Genomic DNA, 15332 nt, shown 5'->3' with positions numbered 1-15332 from the left:
TCCAGCATACCCCACTCTTCTCCTACCCCACATCTGCACAGAGAGGAATGTATTTTAAAAGTCCATTCAAGCCCTGGCTCCTTGCCTCAGAAATTTGTCCAGATGACTTTTACCTGCTAAGGTCTTTTGGCCCTTGACCTCATAGGTTTCTACTCATCCTTTATCATGATGAACCCCACTCCAAACTTACTTCCATATGCTCAGGCATCAACCACATTCTAAAACTTCCTTTTCTCTGCACCCCTCTCCCACCACCTTTTTTACATTTCTCATAAATGGTTTCTTGAACTCTACTCTTTTCCTCTTGGGAAACAGAAACAAAAAAACCACCACTTTAACAGCAGAGAATTTTTCAGAGTGCAATAGGACAGGTACTGCTCATATCCTTAGCCCTTAGATGCATCATCTCTCTGAGTTAATGTTTCTTGCATTTACAGAGGAGATACTGCTGTGTGCTAAATAGAGATTGTACCCTACTCAAGGTCACATTATGTCAATGACAGAGCTGAGCCTTGAGCTCTGGCTGGGTCTTCTAACCTCCATCTACTAACACCTTTTCAGGGTATTGCTTCCATCTTTTTACTTCCCTGACAATATGAAATGACTGTACACTAGGAATATGAAGCACATTGTTGGGGGAGACGGACCAGTGAATAAAGTATCCACCTCGGAAGTAGAGAGACCCAAGTTCACATCATCCTAGAGTCCACCTCAAAAGCTGAGCAGAATGTTATGTGCTGGGGAGGTAGAGTAAGGAGAATACCTAGAGCTCACTAGCCAGCTAGTTTTTCTGCCCTGTGAGCTCTAGACTAAGTCAGAAACCTTGTATGTATCAAAACACAAGATGGATGGGGAAGCTGGAAGGGGTGGCACATGGCTTTAATTCCAGGTGGGTCTCTATGAGTTTGAGGCCAACCTACTCTATCTCCCCAAGATATCCTCAGTTGAGAGCTACCTGCTCAACAGTAGCATTCCATGACTTGTCATGGCTTTATACCATGTCAGCCTAAGGAAAGTGGAACTATGTTGCAGAGTTCCTTGCCCTGTATGGGTCTGGGTTAGAGTGGGCTTAAGAGAAACACGAGCTCTAAAAAGAAAAAAGTGAGGGCAATCTTTGCACTCTGAAAGTTGAAACAGTCAAAGGACACTGTGGCAGTTCACGCCCCTTGTCATTTTAAGTTCACCTTGCAGCCATCTATGGGAAAGTACCCAGGCCCCAGATCCTCCAGACCCTATGGTAAACCTTGCAGGTTCTGTGAATTCTGAACCATGTGAGAAGGCCTGGATTCTCCAGCAGAACACACTCTAGAGGCCAGGGTCAGCAGAATACAAGCAGGGTTTTCATTTGTCTCCGTAAAATCCAGTATATCTTTATTCTGCCAACTTCATTTTCCATATGGCCATCACGATCCCTCATGTTAGACGATGCTCAAGAGTTTTGGTTCTTAGAAAAGCCTCTGATGGGTGAAAACTCCAAATTTCCACCATACAGAAAACCTCTAATCCTTGGAGTTCTATTGGAGAATTCCACACCAGAGATGGAGAACATTCCAAAGCTGTCAGATATGGCCAAGAAACAGGCTTGTATCTGAGTCTCACTTCCTGACTTGGGTCTTAGTGTTATGGACACAGAGACATAGTTGGTACCTCAAAGAGTGTAAGAGATTGTTTATTCTTAAGTCAAATATGAGTGAATGTTGCTGTTCTACATCTTCTTTTATGAAAGTTATTATGAGGTATTTTATTACTTATAGAACAAGAAAGTTATAAGTCAAGGCGCTTCCCAAGTACATTGATGGGGTTCACCAATGGGTGGGTCAGAGCAAAGCAGGGAAACTCTGCTACAGGTTTCAGATGCCATCTAATGACATTCTTAGTTTTTGGATTGGTAGAAGATAGTTGTTTGCTAAGAATACATTCTAAAGGTTATGCTAGTCACAATAATGTCAGGTCAAACACAGAGGTGGACAATAAATGGCTTTTGAAGGGACTAAAAATAGCCCCAAATCATTGACTCTTTGGCCTGAAACAGTTTAACTCTATAATTGTGGTTTTCACTCATTTGGCCTTGTAGAATATTTAATTATATTTTTTTCTGGAAACTTCAGTTTACAATGTGAATGACTACTTAAGCCTCCTCAGTGCTAGGTACAGAGATTTATGAGCAAGCAGTGCTGGAAAAAGCCTGTGGCCATGAAACTATGAATCAAGCACCTTGGAGTAGAATTGTGTGACTTCATAGAAAGATATGAACTAGAGTCTAGTCACCTCAGATAAGAATACTGATAACAAACAAAAGAAACTGTTCCACCAAGTCTAGCCTAGTGAACCACTGAGTTTACTGGGTCTACTTACAGGAGCATGGGTAAGGGGCGTAGGTGACTGTCGGGGTCTAAATATGATATAGGTATAGGTATAGGCCTCGGCTCAATTCCTGGGGCTGGAATCTCTTATTGTCTTTTATATGTCAGCTAAGACTTCCCTGATCCACACTCCCCGACACAGGCTTGGACCCAGGGCTGTTTGGCTGGTTCTGAACACAGCCCCAAAGACATCAGTCCAGGATAGATGGCTCTTGCAGTGTAGGACTGATACTGGCCGGACCCCGGTAGATGACTAACAGGAACATAGTTAGTTCATGGCAGCTGCATTTACAGAAACCCCACCCTAATGCTGGTGGTGATTCAGGGAAGCTGTGTCTCTGGAACTCTAAGGACAACTTATAGGAGGTTCTGTGGGTCACAGATTTCCCCTCCCTAGCAATTGCTGCTGCTTTTACAACCTGAGGTGGTGGGAGAGAGGGGTGCATTCCACATCTTGTAAATTTCAGGAGCTTTCTGGGCCTTGTAAGTTTCATTTACTTCCTAAACCCTGTAAAAGACACTATGCAGTAAAGAGGGGACAGAGAAAGTGTGGAAAATGATGGTCTAAGGTTGGTTGGAGTAGGGGAGGTCAGGTCAGGAATCAACAGAGATATGGAATAGACATGTTAGAGTGGGTACTCATGTGAAATTCCAGGTGAGGCAGACTTGGAAGCCTTGTGAAGCTGCATACAGAAGAACAACTGGCCCTGCCCAGTATTGGGTACCAAACAATATGACATCTGTTTAGTCAGCTTTCCTCTGCTGTGTCAACATACCTGAGATGCATAACTTGGAATAATTACTTATTTTACCTCATGGTTCCAGAGGGTTCAATTCATGGTCATTTGGTCCTGTTGCTTTGAGCCTGTAGTGGTACAGTACATCATAGAAGGAGCACATGTTGGGGAATAAAATGCCCCATCATGATGGAGGCTGGAGATAGAAGGGGGAGGGTGATGGAGAGGGAGAGGGAGAGGAGGGAGAGAGAGAGAGAGACATTCATATAGCTCCTTCAGTGTAAATCCTTCAACAACCTAATTTGTATTAGACTCTATGAGCTAAAGGTTGTACCACCTGTCACTAGCACCACAGGCTAACTAACAAGCTTTTAACACTTACACTATAGGGAGAACAATTAAGAACCAAACCATGCGTGATTTCAGTGCTTTATACAACTCAGTTGTCACAGATCACAAAAGCATCTCATGGTCTTATGACCACTTAACACATGCCAAGCTGATGCAGAAAAGACAAGTGATTTGCTCAGTACCAATCAAAAAGAAATGGAAAGACAGGAACTTGAGTCCAGAGCTCCTTGACCTAACTCCCACCATACTTTTTGAGGTCCTAGCTTTCTTAAAACACTACTTTTTCATAACTTCATAACTATTTGAAGAATTGATTCTCCAGTCTAAACAAGGCTAGTGGAAACTCCTACCTCAGATTGAACCACTCTCCAGTTGCCAACCTACCCGAATTGTATAAGAATAAATAAAATGGGTCTTCTTTTAAATTACCAAATGTTGGGCAACTTGCAGTAATTAATTCATTGCCCCTTGATTAAGCCCTGAGGACAGGAAGAAGGGCTGCGTGAAAAGAGGAGGAAACGACTCATGGAACGCCCCAGGAATGTATGATAAAAAGAAAATAGATACAATTCTCTTCCGGCTCAGAGAATTGTATAAAGGTACACAGGTAAGAAAGAAAACTGGATGACAAACATATTACCTCCCGTCTTATGGCTGAAGTCATCATGGTAAAGTTCTCTGACACATGAAGCAGGAGAATATAGTTCCTGTTTGCATGGATAAGAAGCTAATGTCTTTCAGGACGGTCTGTAACAGACTTGGGTTCTCCTCTTACATGGGACAGAAAAGACTTAGCATTCCCCATGAGCTTAGAAAGTAAGAAGAGGGTATCACTGGGAACGTGACTTGGCAGACTCTAGAGAAGCTGTCACTGTGGCCAGTAAGTTGAGTGACCCAGACCAGGGTCAAATAATAGTCATCACTAGATATAAGAATGCCAGTCTCCACAAGAGCTGAGGAGAAGCCTGGTCAACAGGAAGGACCATAGAGCCACGTGGAAACCAGACAGACCCTACACTAAACATTAGGAAAACACCGAGGTATTGGAAAGACCCATTACACACACCCAAGAAACAGCATGAACTCAGGAGTTCCTCCCATTGTTTTATTGCCCATAAGGCACTAGCTTAAGGGCAAGAAAACGTGTAATAAGAAAAGAGGGGAAAATATTAGAGGTGTTTGTCAAGCCCAAGAGATAATGTACTAGAAAGATCATGGAAGGCATTTACCAGATTGAATTTGATTTTTCCTCCATTCTACTGGGAAGTGAGAAGGGGCATCCAAGGACACTCACATACACGGTAAGAAACCTCAAAGCCTTGGGTTCTTTGGCAGATCAAGTCTGGTGTAAGCAAACATGTGACTGTAATTCAGCTGAGTTGGAAACATAGACCTGTGGAGGTACAGACGGGTCACATGGCTCAGTAAGTACCCGAACTTGCCACTGTGCCTGATGATTTGAATTTGATTCCTGGGTCCACATGGTGAGAGGAAGAAACTAACCCTGAAAACTGTCTCTGACCTCCGTACCTACATGATGGCACAAGCACTCTTTACACACACCCACACACACCCACACCCACACCCACACACACACACACCCACACACACCCACCCACACACACACACACACACACACCCACACACACACACACACACCATACATAGCTGTAATTTTTAAAAGATTTGTGGGAGCTCAAGGCAGTTTTACACCGAGACTGGAACATAGAATCAGGGAGACACTTGGAATCAGTTACCCCACATGGTGGAGGGGAACGGCTTCAGTCATGGCAGCCAGGAAGGAGAGAGAAAATACCTGCATTGGATGGCTTTCTCCTTCTTCCCCTTTATTTCACCCGAGCCCCCAGCTAACAGGATGGAATGTGGAAAGCTTCTCTTCTTGAGTAGTGCTCCCTGGAAACAGCCCTGCAGATACCTAAACCGTGCTTTACTCTCCTGGGCACCTCTGCACCCAACCAAGCATGCTGTCAAGATCAACCAGCACATGGCTCATACTGTCTTCTCTGTCTTGTTTGACTTGCCTGCCTGCCCCTTCCTCCAAACTCCAACGACTGGTATAGAAAAGACAGACTTTGACAGACACTTTAGAAAATTATATCGCTTGCCTCTATGTTAAAGAGCCCTCACCAAATTATTGGCCCAAATCCTTGTAACTTATAAAAGCAGCATGCAAAAACGAGAGCAGCACTTTTATTTTGAAGGTCAGAAGCCAACCCTTGTTTTATTGAATTGTGTACAGAAGATGGGACAGGAAAAGAATCAGAAAATCTTGTGACGATGTACACTGGATCGGGCGCCTCACCCAAGCTCCTTTGCCCTGGGATGTCATGCAGGCCGTTCTTTGGGACTTTTACTGACGCTTGGTGCAGCCCAGAGTTTCAACCCTTTCAACCAGAACTGACTATGCCACTCACATCACTGTGAGACGGACAAAGTCTGGAAGTTCTTCTTTTCTACTCACATGGTTTTCTCTGGTGAAATCCAGTTCTTGCAAGTCCTGGCATCTTTTAGATGCTTTCCAAGCAGGCAGGAAGACAGTTCCCTGCCAGAGAGCAAACACTATTCACCCTCTACTGAGGTATATCCCTGAAACCAGAAACCTTTCTATAGCTAAGGTAGGTCATGGGCAAAATCATGCTTCAGGTCCACACTGAGCCATATACCATATGTACAGATGGATGTTGGGAAAGGCATCTCAGTGGCCTTGCAGCTGGTTCATTTCATGTTTCTCTCAATCCAGTCTTTGAAAGGCAACACTTTGGTGAAGGCTGTGGATAGGCCATTGTTGCATGTCTTATCATAGCTCCAGCTGACCAATCCCACCAGATGCCAGCGTGGCTCAGGGGATGCTCGGCCTGGGAAGGACAAAGTAGCGATGCCCCCTGTCTCTGCAGTGCAGATGTCAGGAGTGCTGGGGTCTTGGCTGGCACAAAACATGTTGTCAGTGACACTAACTGGAATGCCATGGTCTTCATGTTGTTCTTCACAGAGCAGTGAATCTACCACTCTGACCATTCCAGAATGGAGTGTGTCATTCTTAAAACCAGGACTCCTCACATCTGCCAGGATGTTCCATCCAGCCACAGTGATGTGGGACTCCTGAAAGGAGGTGCTGAGGTCCCGAGTGGTAGCCAAGCAGATAGGTTGGACACGGGTACTGATGCGGGCCTTGTCTAGGAGCTTCAGAATGGCGATGTCAGCGTCAAGCAGGATAGGGTCGTAGTTGGGATGAGGAATGATAGCAGAAATCTACAAATGCAAGGAAGAGATAACAGAGGTAAATAGCCAGCTCCAGTATAGACAAGAAGAGGCCAGTTAGGGGTCAAAGTATTGAAAGAAATTGTCTTAAGTGACAGCTACAATTATTTGAAGATATTTTGATCAAGGAATCATAAAAAATAATCATTGTATTTTCAGAGTTGTCAACTCAAATGCCCACTGGGACTTGGAATGTGGTATTAAATAAGTGAAGTCTACAGATAAAGCCATAGAATTGGGTGTTTATGTCCCATCTAAAGTGGGCAGATGATGTTTTGTTCTGGATAATCACTGCTGTACAAAAAGATGTGATAAGCATTCTGAATTTTACCAGAGAATGGACCCCAAGTCCTTCTTTGAAACACCTCAATCACTTAATGGTCAATCAACTGATTAAGAGCATGTATGCTAGCACCATCCATGTATAAGCCCTACATGTTAGCACTATCCATGTATAAGCCCTACATGTTCGCATTATCCATGTATAAGCTCTACTTGTTAGCACTATCCATGTATAAGCCCTACATGTTAGCATTATCCATGTATAAGCCCTACATGTTAGCACTATCCATGTATAAGCCCTACATGTTCGCATTATCCATGTATAAGCTCTACTTGTTAGCACTATCCATGTATAAGCCCTACATGTTAGCATTATCCATGTATAAGTCCTACATGTTAGCACTATCCATGTATAAGACCTACATGTTAGCATTATCCATGTATAAGTCCTACATGTTAGCACTATCTATGAGTATGCCCTATGTGTTATCACTATCTATGTATAAGCTCTACATGTTAGCACTAGCCATGTATAAGCCCTACAAGTTACTGGTTTACAATCTCTGACCCACTGTAAGCATTTCATGTACCTTCAAGCTAGTAAGATAGAGTTATGTTTCCTAAGAGCAGTCCCTAAGACTGTCCATAAGAATGCTCTCAGAATACTCTATAAAACCTTTCCATAGCATACACATTTCCTAAGTATTTTATACCTTGCTAGTCAGTGTTTTTGATAGGAGTGTCTAAAAACTCATATTCCTATTTTTTATTTTAAATTTATAATGCCATTACTTGATCCTGTTTCCCTGGGGACTTCTCTTATGAAATACTGCTCATGACGTACTGGTCTGTCCCTTCCATTAGACTAGGGAAAATAGTCATGTTTGATTCTTCTCTCTCTATTTTCCATGGATAGTAGGGGCTCAATAATGAACAGATAGATGGACAAACTGAGACACAGTTAGAATGATGGGTAGGAGAATGTATGGACAGGTGAAAAGGATAGACTAGGACAGATGAACAGATGGATGAACGGAAGGAAGGTACAGAACAAGTGAGACGTATTGCAGTTAAGAGCATCCTGGATAAAACCTGTGTCCTCAAGGCCTGTTTGTGATAATTCTCAAATCCAAATATGATAGAAAATTAGTTCTCTTGTTTTATTCAAGAAATAACCATTGATCTATATTGATCTGTATAGTTGAGACACAGCAACAAGTCACAACATCCTGGAACAAATCATTTTAAACAAAGATATGCATAAAACAAATAGCTTCATCAATGTTTCATATATTCTGATTTATACAGTAAAAGCTACTAGATTAAAGTCCATGTATATTTTACTGTAATGTGAATGACTTTCGAGGACAACAGTAATAGGTGATACCTGGTTCTACCTTGTTTTCAAAGCAAGCAAAGATGCGGAGAACAACTGAATGGTTTGCTAGCTTTCCCTGTCTAGAGTCTGTCAATATGAAACTCTGAGTCCCTGTTGCATGCTAGGCTTTGGGACAGGTACTGGCAAGCTGAAGTGATGGGGCTGACACAGGTCCTGCTCTCCTGTGCTCACAGCTGGTTAAGCCAAAGCTCCAAGAAGGCCCTCTCTCACCCGTAAGTTCTGGATGGTCTTCTCATCCCGCTCATCATCCCTGTAGAATTTTCCCAAGACAACCTTGAGGTCTGCTGTCTTGATGATGGTGACCTTGCCCAGGTCAGTCACACAGTGGGCAGCCACAACCACGGTACGCTCATTCACCAGGGCACCGCTACAGACCAGGAACCACGCCCCTTTGTGCAGCCCACCATCATGCACACCACTGGTCCTCCGGTAGATGGCTGCCTGCCATGGCCAGCGGGTTCCTTGGGTCTTTGGAGAAGCAGCACTCTCGATTTTTCCACAGACTGTGGAGAAAGCATCAGTTTAACAGGATTAACTCGGACCAGTCTCATCTGAAGGCAAATACTCAAACATGACCGCATAAATCTGAAAGGGGAGACCCGATGCAGGTGAGAACCACTAAGTAAACTAACCTGATTTTCTCTTCCTATTCATTTAATTTAATGTATTTCTATATTTGTACATATGGATTTATGTGTGTGTATATATATATGTGTGTGTGTGTGTGTGTGTGTGTTAGCACACAGACACATGGGTGCATATATATGTGAAGATCAGTTGTGAATGCCAAGTATTAATGCCTTCTTGATTTCCTTCCACATTATTCTTTGAGACAAGAGCTCTCCCTGAACCTGAACCTCAGCAATTTGGCCCAGCTGGCTAGCCAGAAAACCCCAGGGATCCTTTTGTCTTTGTTACTCAGAACTGAGATCACAGGTACATGACACTGTGCCCAGCCAAACTCATGTCCCTAATTCTTTTACAGATATTGCTTACCTATCTCCCCAGCACCCCTCTCTTTGGTATTGATTAACTATCTGACATGTAGTTGGTTATAAAAATCTAGAGTTAAAAGTGGAACCTTTGTAGTTCAATGAAACAATAGGACTTTGAACAAATTCTTAGCCCCTTAGATCCTTGGTTTCTTTGCCTAGAAAATATGCAGAGAAATAACCATGACTTTAGGGGCTTTTTGAGAAGACTGAAAGGGATGATGTAACAGAAAAAAATCCCTTGACTGTCTCCATAAGCATGACCACAACAAACTCAGTCATACTATTCTCTTTCCACAAAGAGGATGAAGGTGGTAGGTGAGAATGTGTAAGCCTCTAATCTAGAACTTCCATATGTTATCTCCCTTATTTACTATCGCCTCATCATTTGATTAATGGCAATTCCTTACAATCATTGGATAATGAGTGTAAAAGTGGAGCCTTAGCAAGATAGCCATGATGACATAGGCAGAGGCCTTCTCACAGCTTTAACTCTACCCCCACTTGGTATTTAATGGTGGCTCTTTCCTTTTTCTAGATATGATAAACTCTCTACAAGAAAATATTCCTCTAAGGGTTAATAAGTCAATTTCTCCTGGATAGCAAATTCAGGTCAAAAAGAGTGAGCTCTTGTTGTGAAACTCTGGAGGTCCCCAAAGGAGGGAAAGCAATAGAAGACCATGCCCTGTTAAACTTTCCATAAAAGCCTTTAACAATTTTTCACAAGTGGTGTTTGAAAGGAAAGAGGCTAAAACTCAGATGAGCCTGACTCACTTGGGATACAGGATGGGGCACGCCCACTCCACTTCCCAGTTCTCAGACATGTCCTCCTGCTGCTTCCCAGGCGTCGGTAGAAGGGTGAGATGCACTCATACTGGAGCTGGGTATGCAAATGTTGGTACCCAGGGGGCAGGTCTCCAAACGGAAGGACTGGCTTCTTGGTAGAGGCGTCCTGCAGTTTCTGCTTGCTGAAGGCTGAGGAGTAAAGCTGGTGTAATGGTGTCTCCCTGGACCAAGGCACACAGGACCAGGGAAAGAAAAGCAAAACTTTAGCATCCAGTCCTATGCTGCTATGGGTTAGAAGAGGAAAAAACCCCTCCCATTTCCCATTTTCTGCCTCTGTCCTTTTCCCCCATTTTTGTCTACCCACTCTTCCCTCCTGTTCTTCTCCCACTCTCCTTCTCTCCCTTCTTCCCTTCCTTCCTCACTCTCCTTTTGCTACTGAATACACTCTCTTATGTCACTAGACACTATATTCCTTTGTTTCTGGCATGCTTCCAAGTACCTAGGGTTTTAATCAGAATAAAGCCTGACATAATATTGCTATCCAAAGGCACACTGTGTGTGTGTGTGTTTGTGTGTGTGTGTGTGTGTGTGTGTGTGTGTAGAGAAATAGAGAGGGAGAGAGAGAACACATTTAATTGCAAAATTAAATAGGAAAAGGAGTTAATTTGAATGAGGGAAAGCCAGGCACATTCTTTTCTCTAAACATTATCATAATGGGGCAATTTTAGGAATTGACTTGAACTAAACTGTGTTGATACAGTAGCTTGATTTGGCAATTAGCAAATGTAATTAGTTCACCTCAGAGACTTGAACTTTCTCTCAGGCAACACTGCTTGGGAGAAATATAAAAACTTGCATGTAAATGTAAAAGGGGGCATTAAATGAGCCCTAAAGTTGAATCCCTTAGAGATGTTCTTTGGGGAGATATGCACATGTCCTGCAGCTTGGGATTTTTTTACACTGGTGCATAATGGCTGTCAGTCTGCAAACTGAGATTCCTTCAAACTGATGTCTTCATCCCTGTGTAATAATGAATAGGAAATGAAGCTCAGAGAGCTACTTGGGGGAAGGGGTGCTTTTGGGTTGCAGTAAAGGAATATGACACCCAAGATAGTATTTAGCAGTCACCATTTCCACCTTTAAGTCTCTACCATAGTAATCTGATGTTTAAAATGAAATTTATTTCTTGTATCTCTATGGTGTATGGCTCAGGAAACATTCAGTCCACACTGACTTCATTCAGCAAATATCCATGCTATGTTTACAGCCAGGTCTGGGAGCTTCTGAATGTGAAGTGTGTCTACCTTCTGGTAGTGAAGCTACTATTTGTTTCAGGAGGCCTCTGAACATAAGAATACCCCCACTTCAGCAGCTATCTTCCAAAAAGACACTTAACTACATTTCAGGCTTGCTTTCTCAATTACAGGAGTCACCTAGCACCTTGCTACCTAATCTCCCATGAAAACTGCTGTAACATTAGGAAGCCTTATTGTCTCTTTCTGTAGCTCAGGATCCCAGTACGCATCATCACCTAAGCAGGGTGCCTTCTTGGGGGCCAGTGGATTGCACTTAGCAGAGAGCCCACCCAAGGGAAACCAGGGAAAGGTGAGAAATAAGGCAGTCTGTATTCTACTGCCTTTGTTCCCAAGGGAATGCCTTGCCTGGAGGAAGACAAATATGGATGCAAGCCTGAGCGCGGTGAGCTGTGAATGGTGATCTTCACAGGAGGACAATCCAAGTAGTTTTGCTTGGAAGAGGCTTCTTGTTCAAGCCTTGGAGGTAGTTACTTAGCTTCTTGGAACCTCAGTTCCCACATATGCAAGGACATGTTAAAAATGTGCAAGTAATAATAAAAAGTGCCCAGCTTTAGAGGTTATCATGAGGACTAAAAAAACTAACCTATGGAAAGTGATAGGAGTAACATCTGGCACACAGCAAATGTACCGTCAGTGTCATCTGTCAGTGTTGTTTTAACCCTTAGAGAAATCCTCCAGGACCATTATTAATAACTCTTGCTTTCAAATGAGAAAATGAAGGCCTAGTAACTTCAGGGAGTTGCTTAAACATAACTAGGGTTAAAGAGAGGCAGAGGTAGATTTTGAACCTTTGACTGTCAATCACATTTATCTTTTAAAGAACTATATCCTGAATGGTTTCTATTTGGCAGAGGTAGAATCAAGCAAGCAAGCTTTAGCATGAACAAAGCAAGCAATATTCCTTTACTTGAAAGTTGTACATTTGAGTTGGAAGCAGGGAAAGGAGATGGGGGGGAGGGAGGGAGAGAGACAGATGGGGACAGAGAGATAGAGAGATAGACAGAGAGAGAGAGAGAGAGAGAGAGAGAGAGAGAGAGAGAGAGAGCTGCCAAAATGAAATCAAAATAATTGTGAAGGCCAGAGAATACCAGGTAATGGAAGAAGCAGCCTGAGGTGGTATCAGGACACATATGTCATTGTTAGTTTTGTTTGAATGACAGCTGGGTGTTGGGGATGCAGAAGTAAAGTGTTTATCTAGCATGTATTAGGCACTGGGTTAATTCCTCAATACCATAGAATATTTTTTTTAAATAATCATGAACAAGCAGTCAGAGATGATCTCTTTTCTGGGTGAGAAAAAGAGCAGAAAATTGAAAAGGGGGTGCTAAGACTCCATGAGATCAACAGAAGCAGTTTCCAGACTGAACAAGCCATAATTCTGAAACAGAATTATGCTTGGACTGGTAGAAGAAAACCAAAGATGTCTTTGCAACTTCAGGAGAGAGAGAGAGTAAGGAAGAGGATGCAGAACGAGAGTAGAAATGGTCTTTCTCACCACAAGGTGAGCTTCATCTGTCTTCCCGAGAGAAGCATTGGGTATGCACAAGAGTTTGTGTCCTTCATCAGGATTGGTCATTTATCTCTAGTTCCTGGACTCCACCAGTATGTCTCGTTTGGTTGGTCACCATCAAGACAGTCTTCCTAAACCCTAGCTGGCTACCGTGTTTGGCAGGATTGCCAGCTCCTAGAAGCTGCCATAATAAAGAAGCAGTCATTTCCAGAAGACTAAAGTACTAAGCTCCAACTCTTCAAAGATCATCAGGGAAGCCTCGCTTCTTCTCATCGGCCATCTGCTTTCCCACGATCCAGTAAAACTTGTACCTCTTCCAGTAGTAGCTACCTCTTGGCCAAAAGCAGCTGGCTAATGAGACTCCATCTAACAAGCCCCATTCTTTCATGACCCGCTAGCACTAAATGTCCCTAAGAAATGCCAGGCTGTCTTTGGCCTAATGCAAGTGGAGAAGGGAGATATTATCCCTGAAAGGGGCTTGCTCTCACCTTGACTGAACCTGCATCGAGAGGACTTTCCGTCTCACCAGGTCTGAGATCTTTGGTTCCCGGCAGGCTAGAAACACATAAATCATGCTGTATGATCCTTTCCCAACTTCACTGTTCACAAGGCACCACACTGGTCCCCACCCTTCCAGATACTGTGCATTCATTGCCTAGTCTCAGAGGCTGAGTGCTCTGAGTGAACTTAGCAAGATGTCAGGTGCTTTTCACCCAACCTGGCAGCTCCTGGCAGCTGCCTCTGGAGAATCCAGTAGTTCCTTCTGGGAAAGAAAGAAAGAAAGAAAGAAAGAAAGAGAGAGAGAGAGAGAGAGAGAGAGAGAGAGAGAGAGAGAGAGAGAGAGAAGGAAGAGAGAGAAAGAAAGGAAGAGAGAGAAAGAAAAACTGTTCTGCCAAGGTGAATTGGGAGAGTAGCACTTCATAGATTAGGGCCATCTGTTCATGGGAATGGTGTTAGCAAACTAGATCATAATGGGATAAAACTCAAAGTGAAGGTTCCAAAATATAGCCTACAGAGGGAATTAAGAAGTCCTTGTTTAAAACCAGACCACAGGGCCAATTATAAATAAGTCCCAAGTAACCAACCATTCCTTGTCCTGTCTCTGCAATGAAGGTCCCTTGCAGTCACCAAAGGACAACTCGGAGCCCAGTTTCAATTCACTGAAATCTTTCTTTTTTTTCTTCCAGGGAAAACGAATCCTTCCCATCTCGCTTTCCCAATCTAGCAGCCAACATTTGTCTAATTAGCAACTTAGAGTACTTTGGTTGTATTAATTTGTAAGAGAAAAGTTGACAAAAAAACCTCCAAGGACATATGCAACACCATTCCCATACTTAATGAAATAAGCATCAGGCCCTGTGATGGGAGGATGAAAGTCGCTTCTGGCGACAGTCTAAAGTGATTTAGCCCTTTCACATTTCTCCCTTTTCCTCTTCTACTCCCTTCCCCATGATTCGGGTTGTTGACAAACACCCAGCAGAGAGAGTGGAGGGTGGGGCAATGATCTTAACAATTTAGGACACCAACACGCTTTTCTTTTCAGTTAAGGCTGTGTCAGCCCCAAACAAACTGGTAAAGTCAGGGAGAAACTGCATCTCCACTGGGGTGGGGGGCTCCAGCCTTGCTTCACAACAGTCCAGGGTTCTCTGTTCCCAACCTATATTTTAGACGATGCTTTCTAGACTGGCTTGCTTTGAGCTTGCCATAAGATAGATGCTTACACTGCCGTTTCCACACCACTTCTCTTGTTCTTCCTCAGGGAATACCATCCCAGCTCCTCCTAGCATCCTAAACCCCTCCTGACCGCTAGGGATCCTAAACCTCACACCATTTCCTCTATTTCAGGAATACCGCTCTCTCTCTCTCTCTCTCTCTCTCTCTCTCTCTCTCTCTCTCTCTCTCTCTCTCTCTCTCTCTCTCTCTCTCTCTCATCTGTCTGTCTGTCTCACCCATTAGATGCTTTTTTCAACCCTCTACATCTGCTGCCTCTCCTTAGAGGTGGCCGGGAACATGTGCTTATTGACTCTTTTATTAGAGGCTTGACAAAAGCAGCGAGGCAAGGGCCTGCAAACTCTATCTTTGGATTTACTTATCTAAAACCCAAACTGTTCTCCATCACCTGAGAGAAGATGAGAGTGGGATCTTCTTGGGGTCCAGAAAAAAAGAAGCGAAAGTTTTAAAAGATACCCTCCAAGACAAGAGTCACAAATGGTTTAAGGGTGAGCCTACAAGAAAACATTATTCCAGGGACTTAAAAGCAGGCATGGGAGCAGTCAAAGAATTACGACAACTCTATGCACATCTACGGACTCTAGTA

General features: G+C 43.3%; 1 protein-coding gene across 2 annotated transcripts in view; it reads right to left on the bottom strand.

Moving 5' to 3' along the window:
• Positions 1–5660: 5660 nt before the first annotated feature.
• The window catches only part of Pamr1 (peptidase domain containing associated with muscle regeneration 1), a 162847-nt gene continuing 153175 nt past the window's right edge, over positions 5661–15332 (bottom strand). For both annotated transcript variants that reach the window (XM_040745929.1, XM_005064869.4), the window contains exons 8-11: positions 13504–13570; positions 10178–10410; positions 8622–8914; positions 5661–6721 (exon numbers count right to left, since the gene is read on the bottom strand). In XM_040745929.1, coding sequence (XP_040601863.1) covers positions 6188–6721; positions 8622–8914; positions 10178–10410; positions 13504–13570 — 1127 coding nt within the window. In that variant the 3' untranslated portion in view covers positions 5661–6187. The remainder of the gene's footprint in view (positions 6722–8621; positions 8915–10177; positions 10411–13503; positions 13571–15332) is intronic.

The sequence above is a fragment of the Mesocricetus auratus genome, unplaced genomic scaffold (assembly GCF_017639785.1).
Source record: "Mesocricetus auratus isolate SY011 unplaced genomic scaffold, BCM_Maur_2.0 Super-Scaffold_100004, whole genome shotgun sequence".
Lineage (NCBI taxonomy): Eukaryota > Metazoa > Chordata > Mammalia > Rodentia > Cricetidae > Mesocricetus > Mesocricetus auratus.
This window is presented reverse-complemented; position numbering and strand designations above follow the sequence as displayed.